Genomic DNA, 13592 nt, shown 5'->3' on the forward strand with positions numbered 1-13592 from the left:
GGAAGAACTTCGAAAAACCTAAATCACCACAATGTTTTCAGGCCTCTTGGTCCTCTCTTAAAACTTTCCCGTGGAGCTGTATCTAAGTGCTTTCTGCATAATAAAGAACTGTCATCCTTATGTTGAGAGAGAAAATACAGTTTAAAAAAAAAAAAAAAGAACACCTGATTCTAGTCCCAGTTATGCCTCTAACTCACTGGGCAACTTCAGAGAATCTCTTGATCTTTCCAAACTCTGCTGCTCCATTGAGTGGTCGTATTGGTCATTATCTCGTGACTTCCTGCCATCCTAGATCAGGCTTAGCTCCCTTAAACCACTTCTTCTTTTCCTAAAGTTATATCACTCACAGTAGCTAAGAGCACAGACCACCTGCCTCTACCAGCTGTGACTCCGGGTGAGTTATCTGCCTTCTGGTGTGTATCTCAAGTTTCCTCTTCTGTAGCATGAAGGTAAGAGGAGTTTAGTGTATCTTCTGTCGTTAAGAGGGTGAAATGGATTAATACAGGTAAGGTATATAGAAAATAGTGCTTGGCACAGACAAGCGCTACCGTGGTGTTATGTAAGATTATTGTTATTTACTTACTCAATTGGATACCTTTGTAATTTTACATGAAATGTGTTATTGATAAACCAAAAAAATAGAAGCATAGGCATTATTCGGGGATATGAAAGGACTACAGTGAATAACAGGCGGGAAGAGAGGTGGGAACCATTGCTTTTTCCTTTTTTAAAAAAAGTCCTTCTGTGCTTTGATTTTTCAAGTATGCGTACGTGCACAGCACTATTTTTTGAGTTTAAAGAGACTGAGCAAAAAGATCACTAAAGCCCCTGTTATCTCTAAATTCAGGGATTGACTGTGATTTTTAAAGAGCAATATTTTCTAGGTGGCCAGCTTGTCCTTGTTATCGTAACTGCCATTAATACTTTTGACCTTCCCAGGAAATCCTTACAAAGGTTTAAAATAAACACAGTCACTTTGGTATGTTTATAATGGAGCAGGTTTCAACTCCTTGGATGGACTAGAAAATGGGAAAGGTAAAAATATCAACTTTGTAAATACTTGGCCTTAGGGGCTGACTTCTGTTTCGTGTCTTACAATCTTTTCCCAGAAATCAGTTCAGTTTCCTAAAGGAAGGCTCAGTAGCAGAGAGTCAACTCAAAAAAAACAAAAAAAAAAAAAGCATTGCTGGAGGCAGCAGCCTGGTGGTGAAAGCGTTAACAGGGCTGGGTAAGGCGATCCCTTCAAATGAGTAAGACTGAGTTGTTAAAGTTTTCAAAGCAGTAGTAGCAGCAGCGGCCACACTTGGGGGAAAAGGAAGCCGGTTGGAGGGAGCAGCCTGCCCCTGCCGAGCGGAGGAGGGGCCGAGCGGACTCAGCAGAGGCTCCAAGTACAAGGTTAGTGGCCCCCACACCTTCCCCGCCTGCCATGCTGATGTCTTTGGAGAGGAGTCTCAGGGAGGCGAGGCGCCATCTCTCACCCTCCCGTGTCATGTCTGCCCTGCTTACTAGCTACTCGTCGGGTCACTCGCCCTCCTGCCAAACCTCTTGGGCTGCGGTGGCGGTCGCTGGAGCCTTGGCACTTGGGAGGGACAACTGACTTCTTCCCAGGAGACTTTTCTAAACTGGAGACTACTTTTCGGACATCTCAAAGGAAACTTGCTTCTGGAACAAGGGTTGTTTTCATACCACACACAGGTACACACACACACACACACACACACACACACACACAGACCCCACCTGTACGCTGCTCTATATTGGTTTCTACAGGTTGTGACCACAGTGCAGAATTCCTATCTGCTTCACTTGAAACTGAAAACAATTGTCAAAGTAACTAAACAGGCTGCGCGACTTTACCTTGTGGGAGGAATATTGTCTCTAAGCCTAAGGTAATCAGAGTGAGGAGGCAAAAAAAAAAGAAGAAAAAGAAAAGAGAGTTTCCAAGTACCTTGGCCTGTAGTTAAGGCAAAACAATTTTTGAAAATGGGTTTCTAATAGAAATTTTTCTTATACATTGCTGGAATAAAATAGTGGGGGAAGATATATTGTGAAGGAAATAATGCTACATCTGCATGAGATTCAGATAAACTTCCTCCCCTAAAGTTATCTGCGTGTGATGCAGGTAATAGATAAATTTAAACCTGGGGAAAGAAGGAGGAGAGAGCCTTGCAGATACTGCATTCTGAGGGAACTCTGATTTAAGAGCTGAGACTCACTGTCCGGGTGCTCTCCCCAGGCAGCGTAAGGGACCCCTTCTAGCCCTGGCTGGTGCAGAGGAGAGAGTAGCCACTTCTACAGGCTGGTTTAGTTGCCCTGCTCCAGCATCCACAGGGGCAATGAGCAGTCAGTCCTCTGCCGAATGTTCCCAATGATCCTTACAGCAGGCGAGAGTTGAGTCTTATACCTGCTAGCACTGAATCAGAATGAGTCATGCAGAACTTGGGTGCCAGAACAAAGTACTTGCAAACTGCCTTATGAGACACTGCCTCAATGTAGGTGGGATATACCTCGCAGAGCAGTCACATTTTTTCCTCCCTTCCTTTCTCCTTGGAGCAGGCAGGAATTCTGACGCTCTCAGGAGACGGGCTCTGGCCCCTTGTCCGAGCTGACCCTACCATGTGGACCCTGCTCCTCCAGATCGGGACTGGAGTTTGGAAATAAAATGGATGATTTGACACTGCTTGATCTTCTGGAGTGCCCTGTGTGCTTTGAAAAGCTCGACGTCACAGCCAAAGTTCTGCCCTGCCAGCACACCTTCTGCAAACCATGTCTACAGAGGGTTTTCAAGGCCCACAAGGAACTGAGGTGCCCGGAGTGCAGAACCCTGGTGTTTTGCAGCATCGAGGCGCTGCCGGCCAACCTGCTGCTCGTGCGACTTCTGGATGGCGTGCGCTCGGGGCCGAGCTCCGGGAGAGGGGGTTCCTTCCGCAGGCCCGGCGGGCTGACCTTGCCGGACGGCAGGAAAAGCAGGACCAACCCCAGAGGTCTGCAGGCCAGCCCTTTCCGGCTGGTGCCCAACATCAGAATCCACATGGATGGGGTAAGAAAGAGCTTACTTGTTAATATCTTGTCACTTGGAAGTTGGATTTGCCTATACTGAGAGCTAGGGGTTATCTTCTTTTAGTTAGTTTCAAAGCGCTGTCAGTGATTCCCCAGGGAAAAGTTTCTGTGGGCAGTGATCATTTTACCGGAACAAGGTGGAATCCCGAGCCTATCTAATTCATCTAAGAATTCTCCTTACAACTGTTAAAGCTTCCTTAGGCTCTCCTCACTTCTTGTCCAGGAGGCAGGAGAACGAGGAAAGCCGTTTAGATTATATTTTTGGTCTTTCGCTTCTACTGTTCTGAGGGCAAACCAGCTCGTGGGAAATGCGTGAAGGGTGGGGAAAAGAGAGAAAACAAATCCAAACGCTTGCTGCTTTTGAGATCTCCCAGAAGTTTCCAAATGCCAGGCTGCGTTTGAATTTTACCCAAATCCATCTTCCCACCCCTAGTCATAAAGCACTTTTATGACAATGCCCATTCATAATCTATTCGAAGCTATCGAGTTGCCTGACACCCAAGATAGTGCCAGAGGGCAGCGTCTATGTGGGTGGACGGATTGATAGCAAGGGCTGGGCTGTGAAGTACAACAGGTAAGTACAGGGGTGCTGCAGATATGTCTCATTTTGCAAAATGAATAAAACACACAAAAAATACACAGCAGAGGCTGCGACGAAAAAACCAAACAGACCCAGGCGAACTGCACAGGCAATCACCCAGTAATGCTTTTCGTGTCTGGATAATGCGAATCTCTCGGTCCGGCCCTGCAAGTACACCCCGGGGGCTTTATCTGACCTGGCGGTGAGCCCTGTGGCAGGATGCAGTGTAAGGGCACGTCTCGAGAGAAGGACATGGTCCTTGGGAGGCTGGCAGGATTATCTGCACCGTCACCCCTGGAGTCAGTGTGCCAAAGTGGACACAGAGAGCTGCAGCTTGGGTCATTGGCATACTTAGAAAAGCAAAGCCGCATTCTTTGAAGTCTTACCTAAAGCAAACTTTAATACAGGCAGGAGGGACCCACGACTCCTTGCTCTGAAGAGTGTGTGGGAGGGTCTTGCACAGACTCCTTCCCCGCTCAGGAGAAGTGGCTTGCGATACGTATTTGGGACAACTTTCTGAAATTTTCCTTCCGAGAGCTCACCCCTTCCTGGGTTCACTGCACCTTTAAGCCACCCACGTGGCAGGGGCATGTGTAAACGTTCAAAAATCGGGAGTGGGAAGAAGCAGGACATTGCTGTTTCTGCACTGCAGACTCTATCGCTGCTGTGCCTGTGTGTGTGAACACATTCCAGAAAAGGGCTTGGCGCTCCTCTTTAAGTCTCTCCATCAGCCCTGGTCTAGTCATCAATCAGAATCCACAGGCCTGGAAATGGCGGGGTGGGGGTGGGGGAGCAAATTTTTCTCAAACATGCCTTGTTTACACAGAAAAGGGCTGTATCTCTGGGTCAGCAAATCCCCCTTGAATTCCTAAGACCCAGCAGCCTGTCCCCTCCCCCACCTGCCTTTCAGCAGAGTGTCATCACTCAGTAAGGAGAGGTTGCCGGACTGGGAGAAGGCAAGTCCCTTATCAGCTTCAAACATTTTTGTTCAGGTTCTCATCTTTTTCCATGTGGCTGTGGTGCTAAGGAAAGGTAGCAACGAATGGGTCCACAGCTACCGAGCTTTTGAACCATACAGGATTCCCAGGGCTCTTCTGTCACAGGGAATTGAGATGACAGCTCGTTATATGTAGGAGACGGCCATTAATATACCGGGTGCCCCTGGAACTCTGACACAGGGACTTGTAACATCAGAGTGAGGTGCCCGTGATGTGTCTCTGCCCATCCTCCAAGCTGCTCGGGACCGAGTCCTACCAATGAGGCTGAGACACAGACGCAAGCCTTTAACGGCTCCTGCTTTCAGGAAAGACCTAGGTTAGAAAGATGCTTTGCAAGAGAGCAGAGCTGGCAGCCACCACCTCACCCCCCTGCCCCGTTTCCTTCATTTCTTGAGTGATTCTTTCGTGAAGTGGCTCCTCTCATCCCTTTTGCCTCTCTCAGTAGGGATATGAACAAACTTGTTTCTGGATGTAAACATGGTTGATATTCTGCAACCCGTGTCTACTCCCCAAAATATAGCTGTCTTTTCTGTAAGTGTGGGAGCAACCGAGCATTCCTTGGTTGAGAAAACTGGGCATTGTCTGGATGCCACACTCTGTTCTGGGAGTCAGAACAATGAGTTTGCACCCTCAGTCAAATCCTCCTGCGTTACTTGCCCTCTCTGCCTTGGATTAGCCAATCTAGTGAAGTAATACTTACTGTCCACCTTCCTCCAGGACAGTGTGAAAATAATCATTGCAACATACTCCTATCACCTTAGAAAACATCTGCTATGTAAATGCAAAGCATCATTATCATTAATTTAAACTTGCTGTATGACTTTGAGTAAGCCACTTAAGTTTGTTGGGTCTCAATTTAAAATTCTGTAAAATGGGAAGATGTACTCTAAAAACACCCATTGTGAGGCTTAACTAATGAGTGTTTGTAAAGCACTTTGAGAGCCTTAGATGAAAGGCATTTGGAAGATCATTATTATGGTGAACATTATTATTGACTGTTTATTGTGCCCTGCCATGCATGAGACATGCTGCAAAACACAGAAGGAGTTACAACCCTTGCAGGAGCGTGTAACAGGTGTTATTATTGAAGTTGATTCTATGATGGGTTCAGGCCAGGATAATACTAAGTATAAAGTACTCCCCTAAGAGGACATAAATAACCTGTTGTCGCAGGGTACCATTTTGTAAAACACCTCTTTCAGAGGACTTGCTGATAACCTGGCGTTCTGAAAGAGTTCATTTAACTTCCTGTCCATGAGTTTTTTAAGCCCAAAGTCTGCTCTGCTCACCTAGGTTCATCTAAAAAACGAGCTCATCGAGATCCTTTCGTTAGCTTAAAGAAGCCTGATGCATCTTGCGCCAGCCAGTATGCTAGGGTGGAACCAATAGTCACACCTCATGGTGCCAGCCCAATAGACAGAAAAAAATAGCCCATTGTGCCGACATGTCTCAAACCCTCCCAAGCTGATTGTGTAAAAAGAAAACTTGAGAAACAACTGTCGGTTTCTACAGCATGCAATTATTTCAGACCAACAGGCGAGATCACCAGACTCCTGGCAGGTCCCCGGTCATGCAGAGCCCACTGGCTCTTATTCTTTCCCACCGTGTAGTTAAACCAAAGGAATTTTGCAAGCCTCCAAAAGGACTGTGGGTTCCTGAATAGCTGATCTCTCTTCCTCTTCATTCTGTTACATTTTAACAACATCTCTGAATGAGGACAGGCAGTAGAGCAGAGAAGTAAAGCATTTGCTGCCTTAGGTTTGAGAAATATCAAAATTCAAATCCTGAGTCTGTCTGTCCCTCAACAGTTGTGTACTTGGGGGAGGGTGAGTTAGTTAAATTCCTCATCTGCACATTGGAGATTATAGTAGTGCCTACCTCAGAGGGTCGTTGTGAGAAATAAATGAGGTGATTCCTGTCACTTAGCTCTTAGCACAGTGTTAGCTGTGGTTGTTACTGAAGTGACTCAACACTTTCTACTCTAAATTACACGCCCCCTTTCACCCCCTTGTTAATCAAGTGCCATCTAGGTCCTCAGCACCTTGATTTCTGGCTATTTTATTTGCCTCCAAATGATCCGTGGCCACGATTCAGACGCGTGATCCTCCCCGGCGTGTGCTGGCTTTGCAGCTCACTTCCAGGACCCTTATGGAGCTAGGAGTTGATTCCAGGAGAAAACTCCCTAACCAACTTCACTTGCCCAAATAGCAAGTTCAAAGGAAAAGCATACACAGGCCAAGAACCTTGTCCACTTCCCAGCATCATCAATTCTTCGTTAACTCTTCTTTCCCTTCTCCCGCTTCTCACCCTATTCCCCAACTCGAACCTCGCCACCCTGAATCTTGCAAGGCTGGACTTTGTCCCTACATTATTAAGTATTGTCCCAATTACACACGTTTCTGTCTCACTCGCCCCTTATCAGTGAGAACACACCTGTCACCTCCAGCACACAGACCAGGTGGCTTTGTCCTAGAAACGTTTCCGCCAGTGTTGCAAGCAACTGAGGGAGAAAAAGGAGGTCAGAAAGCATGTCAGGGAATCGGGGTTGGGTAGAAACCAGAAGGCAGTCCAGCCCCTTTCCTAGGTCTCAGATGTTGTGTCCTGAGACAAAGCTGTGATACAGACAGTGGTTTTGCTAAATTTGTAAGGGGATTAAAGTCATCCCAGACCCCTGAAAACAGCAGGCAGGTGCCACCTGGGACAGTAAGGACCATATGTGGCAGGTGGAAGAAGCCATAAAGGTAGGGGCTGAGGTTGAGAAGTCAGGAGACCCAGATGGTTCTCCAGCTTCACACACATTTGCAAACATTTTTAAAAACCACATGGCCCCCAAATTGGCACTGCCCCCAACTCCTCTTGGTGCACCTTCTTCCTAGTTACAATCCCCTGCCTTTTATTGCTTACTGATTTGTGGTCAAATGGAGTTGGGTTTGTGCTGGGATTCAATCATTTGTTTGCTCTAAGGCCTTAGGCAAGTCACTTAACCTCTCTGATCCTCAGTTTCCATATGTGTATAGTGGAGATAATAATCATGTACATATATTTTATCATAAGACTATTGTGAGATTAAAATGAGATAATATACATAAAAAGCTTGGTACATAATAGGTGCTAATAAATGTTAGCAACAGTAAATAAGAAGAGAGTAACGACAGAGGGGAAAAGACTGCGGGCATTGGAGTTCTTTGCACACACACACAAACATGCAGAGATCCCCATTAAAAAGTTAGGCACCGGGGATTGCAAAAGGAAAGGGAGTTCTCAAAAAAGATGAAACTACAGTGATGGAAAACAGATCAGTAGTTGCCGGGGGATTTAGGTTGGGGGAGGATGTGACAACACAGGGGCAGCATTAGGGGGCTTCATGGGGTGACAGAACTGTTCTGTACCCTGACTGTGTAGTAGTTATAGGAATCTATATATGTGTTAAAATTCGTAGAAATATACGCCATGAGAAAAACGTCAATTTTACCAACTGGTAATTTTTTTAAACAATATTTTAAAAAAGGAAATGAGCTCTTACACATTTCTTTTAGTCTCTGCTGGATTTCCACCTGGTCCCCTCTGCTTTCCTTTCATCTCTATGTGTATTGGGTCAATGTTATTTCTGAGAAAGACTCTGCCACCATTTAAATGCTCATGGTAATTCCTGCAAGTGAGCATCCCCCTGTTTCGGCCAGCCACTCTCTTACCACCTCAGTTTTCTTACCAGTTAAAGGTGTCTGGCCAAACAGCGGACAAACACAACAGCTCATTCCCCACACGATGGCCTCAGCTCCGAGGCAGATGGGTGGGGCGTGGGGTTTTTCTTACTCAACCTCAATCATCCACCACAGGCACTGGGGACGTATTACCTAAGGAATTAGCCAATGCATATTTTTGTGTTGTTTTTGTTTTCTCTTAGGAAAGGGTACCTGCCAGATGTCCTTTCATACTATAAAGAGATTCTGGAGAGAAGGAAAGTGCCTGTTTAGCCCTTGACTCTTGAAAAGCATCCTTATTTGGCCCATTTCAGACACCATTACATTGCTTTGGGCGTAGCTGGGACCAGTTCACAGACAGGTTGAGCATTCCTGATCTGCAACTCTGAAATCCAAAATGCTCCACAATCTGAAACTTTTTGAGCGCTGACAGGACACTCAAAAGAAATGCTTATTGGAACATTTTATCTTTTGGGGTTTTTTTTCTTTTTGTTTTAACTCTCTAATCATATGCCTTGCTCATTGGAGCATTTTAAATTTCAGATTTTGTATTTTCAAATTTGGAATGCACAACCGGTATATATTCTGCAAATATTCCAAAATCCAAAAAAATGGTGAACTACTACCTTTTGTAACAACCTGGATGGAACTAGAGACCATTCTTCTAAGTGAAATATCGCAAGAATGGAAAAACAAACACCACGTGTACTCACTATTCAATTGGAACTACTCGATCAACACCCATGTGCACATACGATAGCAAAACTCAATAAAACCAACTAGGTGTGGGGGCGGGGAGGAGGGGATGGATAAATTGACACCTAATGGATACAGTGCACACTACCTTGGTGATGGGCACACTTATAATTTTTGACCCAAACTGCACAAAAGCAAAACATGTAATCAAATCATTTGTACCCCTGTAATATTTTGAAATTTAGAAAAAAATTCTAAAATCCAAAAAGATCTGAAATCCAAAACTCTTCTGGTCCCAATCATTTCGGGTAAGGAAGACTCAATCTGTACAACTTTACTCAATTTCTTCTCCCATTCTATTGTATTGTATTTTATTTTATTTTATTTTATTTTATTTTTTAGAGACAGGGTCTTTCTGTGTTGCCCAGGCTAGAGTGCAGTGGCTATTCATAGGCATGACCATCATGTACTATAACCTTGAATTCCTGGGCTCAAGCCATCCTCCTGCGTTAGCCTCTCGAGTAGCTGGGACTAAGGCACGTGCCACCACACTTGGCTCTCCCTTTCTTTCTCATTCTCTTTATTCATGCTTATACTTTAGACCAGCCTTTCACATGGTGTATTCTATAAGCTCTTAATAGGTGTTCCACAAAGTGCTGGGGTCAAACAAACCTGAGATTTAAACAAAGCTAAACATTTTTCTTTGCTGCAGGACTTTTCAGAACTTCCAGTATGCTAATGAATTGCAAATCTCTATGTGGAATATTGTAATAAGAAATGTTTCCCAAATTTCTATGATGTTGGCAACCCCCTTCTCCTCCCTTTTATTAGGACCTTAGTAATATTAATTGCCCATGGAACAAAAATTGTGAAATGCTATCTCAGACTTACTATGCTGAGTCTTAATGCAAAAGATATATTTAGAAAACTGTTTGAAACTCACTATCACCACCCTCTGCAGTAGTTATTTAGTTCCTACCAGTTTCCAGCTATAGGTACTATGGTGACCCACACAGCAAAGTAAAGATTCTCACCTTCCCAATGCAAAAACCAACTCAGACTAGGTGGGAAACCAACCAGTCAGTGTACATGTATACGAACATACATATACACTAGACATGTATATTTACATATTAAAATCAGGGATACTGATACTGATTTTAAGATATTCATTTTGATATGTATTATCTATTTCTTTATAGCTATTAGTAGAAAAAAGAGCATGTTAGATGCCCACTGTAAGATACATCCAATTTTTGAAATGTTAAGGTGTGAAAAAATAGTATCTTACTAAAGAGTACATATTGTCTTACTCCATTGATATAAAATTCTAGAGAAGACAAAACTGTAAACCATAGTGATTTGGGGATAATGGAAATGTTTTGTGCAATGGTATATAGGCTGATCAAAATTCATCATACAGACACTTAAAATGGGTACATTTTTGTGTGTTAATTATAACCCAATAAAGTTGATTGAGACAAAGAAGTCTTGGACTCATCAAATGATGGCAAATGAGAATGTCAGGTAGTAAAGTGGTTCATTTTGAGGGAAATGAAGCTTAGTCAATATAAATAAACTTCCTAGAAAAAATAGGAGTTTTAAGGTTCAAGAAGGATGTGGTCAAGGGATGAAAAGGTGGGGTCTGTTCTAGGCAAATGGGTCTGGGAGAGGCAGGAGAGGGCAGGGATATCTTGAATTAGAATGGAAGCTGGAGGAGAGGGAGAAGGAAACAGATGGAGAAGAGACAGAGTGACTAGATACTCGCCTTCCTTATCAGGGTGACTAGGTACCACTAGGAAGGCACATGCCAAGTGTTCCCTGTAATAAACTCTGCCCAGCAACCATCATGCCGAACTACATGCTATCACGTGGCCTATCAGCTGTGCCTACAGCAACCTGATGGATTCAGTGCAGCCAAACAAGGTATCTCTGCTCCAAGCAGGTGTTTGAGCTGACTGGGTAACTGAGGAGCAGTCTTCATGTCGGTGGCAGACAGAGCCATTCCTTTCCACAATGGTCAGGTTACCTGATAACCCTAGCACGTATGAACGCCAGCCAGAGGATCCCAACCAAGTGGTAGAACACAGGCGAGCAGAGACTGGTCCATTCACCATGAGCAGCTTCCTGCAGTTTGGGTCTGTGTCAGCCCCCAGGGTCACACTGTTCCAACTGTTCCAGATCCCAGCTCAGAAGCCAGAGCACTCAACAAACTGTCCCCAAGCTCCTGCTGTGTGCCAAGCTGTGTCTTCAAAGTTCACATCTGGGACACTCTAGGCCTCAGACTCCAGGACTCAAAACAGCTGAGTTCATCTCAGATCTCTGTCATTTCTCCAATCTTTTCCCCAAGCACAAAGAGAGCAGGAAACTCATTGCTCAGTACTGTGCCCAAAGCACCCATCCCACAGCCCAGCCCATATTAGGAAGCCTGAAATGTTTTTTAGATGGAAGAGTAAGTAAATAAACATACTCATGACTGTGGTCGACTTCATGGAATCACGAAATAACTCCGCGTGATGCAGAAACGAAGCCTTCATGTACTGAGCCATTACAGAGCTATGTGAGGAATGGGCAGCACCCTGTATTAGGTGTGAAGTCATGTGGTCACTGAAATATGCTTGATGTAAATCACCTTATTAATACCTTTTTGGGTCACAAATATCGCTCAGGAAAACACAGTGGGTCAGGTTCAAAATCACTTAGCTCGTGAACTGCTGCCCCTAGGAAGATAGTAAATGCCACTCCACATACAGCTGAACTCCTGCATCACACACCACCTTTCACATGCTCTTTTGATCTTGGGAGAAACACTTTATCTTCAGTTAATTGACACTTAGTCACAAGGATACCAGTGACAGAAAGAAAGGGGCTCTAAAACAATGTGCCGCTGAGTTTATGAGCTGAATCGACCTGGCCCCCCAGTATGAAGGGAAAGCAGCACTTCAGGTAAGAATGTGGCCCCTGTCCTTGTGCTGCCAAAGTCCTAATTTTATCGTTTTTTCCAACAATTATATTTTTTATTGTGGCAAAACATACATAGCATAAAATCTACCATTTTAGCCTTTTCTAAGTGTCCGGTTCGGTGGCATTAAGTACAGTCACATTGTTCTGCAAAAATCACCGCTCTCCCCCATCTCCAGAACTTTCCATCATCCCATACTGAAACACTGTACCCACTGAACAGGAACTCCCCATTCTTTCTTCCCCCTAACCCCTGGCACATATACATATATATATTTCTAAAATTCTTTCTGAATAAGAGGACTATGTATTTTAGTATCGCTTTTAAAATATGCATTCCAATTTTCTGCTGCTTCCGACCTTCGACTTCTAATGAGATCAGTAAACAAGATAATGTGAGGCAGAACAAAGGGTCCCCTTCAAGTGTGCCTGTTGGGTGCTTCTGAGCAAGTTACTTAGTGACTCTGAGCATCGTCGCTATAAAATGGAAAGAGTAAGGCTCATCTCGTAAGGTTATTGGAAGGGTTTAATGAGATGATACCTATAAAATGCGTAGCACAGGGCCTGGCACCAAATACGTTCCTAGTAAGGTTAGCTATCTGCTTGTACTCATCCAGATAGGTTTACCTTTTAACAAGTTACCACGCTCACTGCAGTTAGACTGCTATTTCCCTGCAGTGTAGACATGAGGATGATAATGGTCATGGCATCATTTGGAGGATAAATCAAGATAATCCTTATAAAGCTCTTAGCACAGGGCCAGACACAGAGTAAGCTCAGCGACAGTCAATGTCAGGCACTGTTATTATTAATATTTCTCAGGTCTCATCCATGCAGCAGATAGGTACAAGATGCCCTTGATGGGTAAGACCTTTTGCTTGAGCTCCAGTGGAGAACTAAAGCAAATGAGACGTGATCCTTGTCCTCAAAGATCTCATGGTCTTTTGGGAGAGACAGCCATGTAAATGAACCATTACGATGCAGTTAAATCTTAAAACAAAGGTTTCACGTATTAGGAAAGCACAGATAAGGGATTCCACCAACAGAGTAGATGCATGGTGGACTTACTATGTGTCATTCACTGGGCTACGCATTTTCACCTACACAATCTCATCTAACTCCGCATATAACCCACTGAGACCAGTGCTACTGGTATCTCTACACCTGAGAGGTTTGTGCTCTATAATTGTCCATAAAAGAATGTGATCACAGATCAAAATTTAGAATCCCTCCATTTGTGGAAGCATTTGGGGAAATTATTGAGGTTACACTCTTTTAAAGTGCAAATGATCTGATTCCTAATTACACAGGCATTAACAGAAACCCATGACACAGAGGACTGCAAACATCGGAGTACACTGAGAGGCACATACATTAGGTGGTGAGTCTGACGCTGGCTTTGGAATATGTGCCTCTCGGGCGCCATTCACAAGCACAGCACAGAGGGCCAATAGCAGAGCCCAGAGAACTTGGGTCATTCACTGTTGCCATTTCCTGAAAGGCTAATAGGAAAACCTTAGCCTGGAGAAAAGAGAAATTAGGCAAATAATCCTGGGGCGTCAGATGCAGAACACAGAGCTCAGGGCATCCTCAGAC

At 44.4% G+C, this 13592-nt stretch overlaps 1 protein-coding gene across 5 annotated transcripts in view; it reads left to right on the plus strand.

Moving 5' to 3' along the window:
• The first annotated feature begins 368 nt into the window (after nucleotides 1–368).
• The window catches only part of SH3RF2 (SH3 domain containing ring finger 2), a 114798-nt gene continuing 101574 nt past the window's right edge, over nucleotides 369–13592 (plus strand). For 3 of the 5 annotated variants that reach the window (XM_045551119.1, XM_045551115.1, XM_045551118.1), the window contains exons 1-2: nucleotides 932–1395; nucleotides 2557–3040. In XM_045551119.1, coding sequence (XP_045407075.1) covers nucleotides 2663–3040 — 378 coding nt within the window. In that variant the 5' untranslated portion in view covers nucleotides 932–1395; nucleotides 2557–2662. Of the gene's footprint in view, nucleotides 395–931; nucleotides 1396–1509; nucleotides 1890–2556; nucleotides 3041–13592 lie in introns of those variants that run through there. The other 2 variants (XM_045551116.1, XM_045551117.1) reach the window with 2 other exon arrangements.

Source organism: Lemur catta, chromosome 5, assembly GCF_020740605.2.
Source record: "Lemur catta isolate mLemCat1 chromosome 5, mLemCat1.pri, whole genome shotgun sequence".
NCBI lineage: Eukaryota > Metazoa > Chordata > Mammalia > Primates > Lemuridae > Lemur > Lemur catta.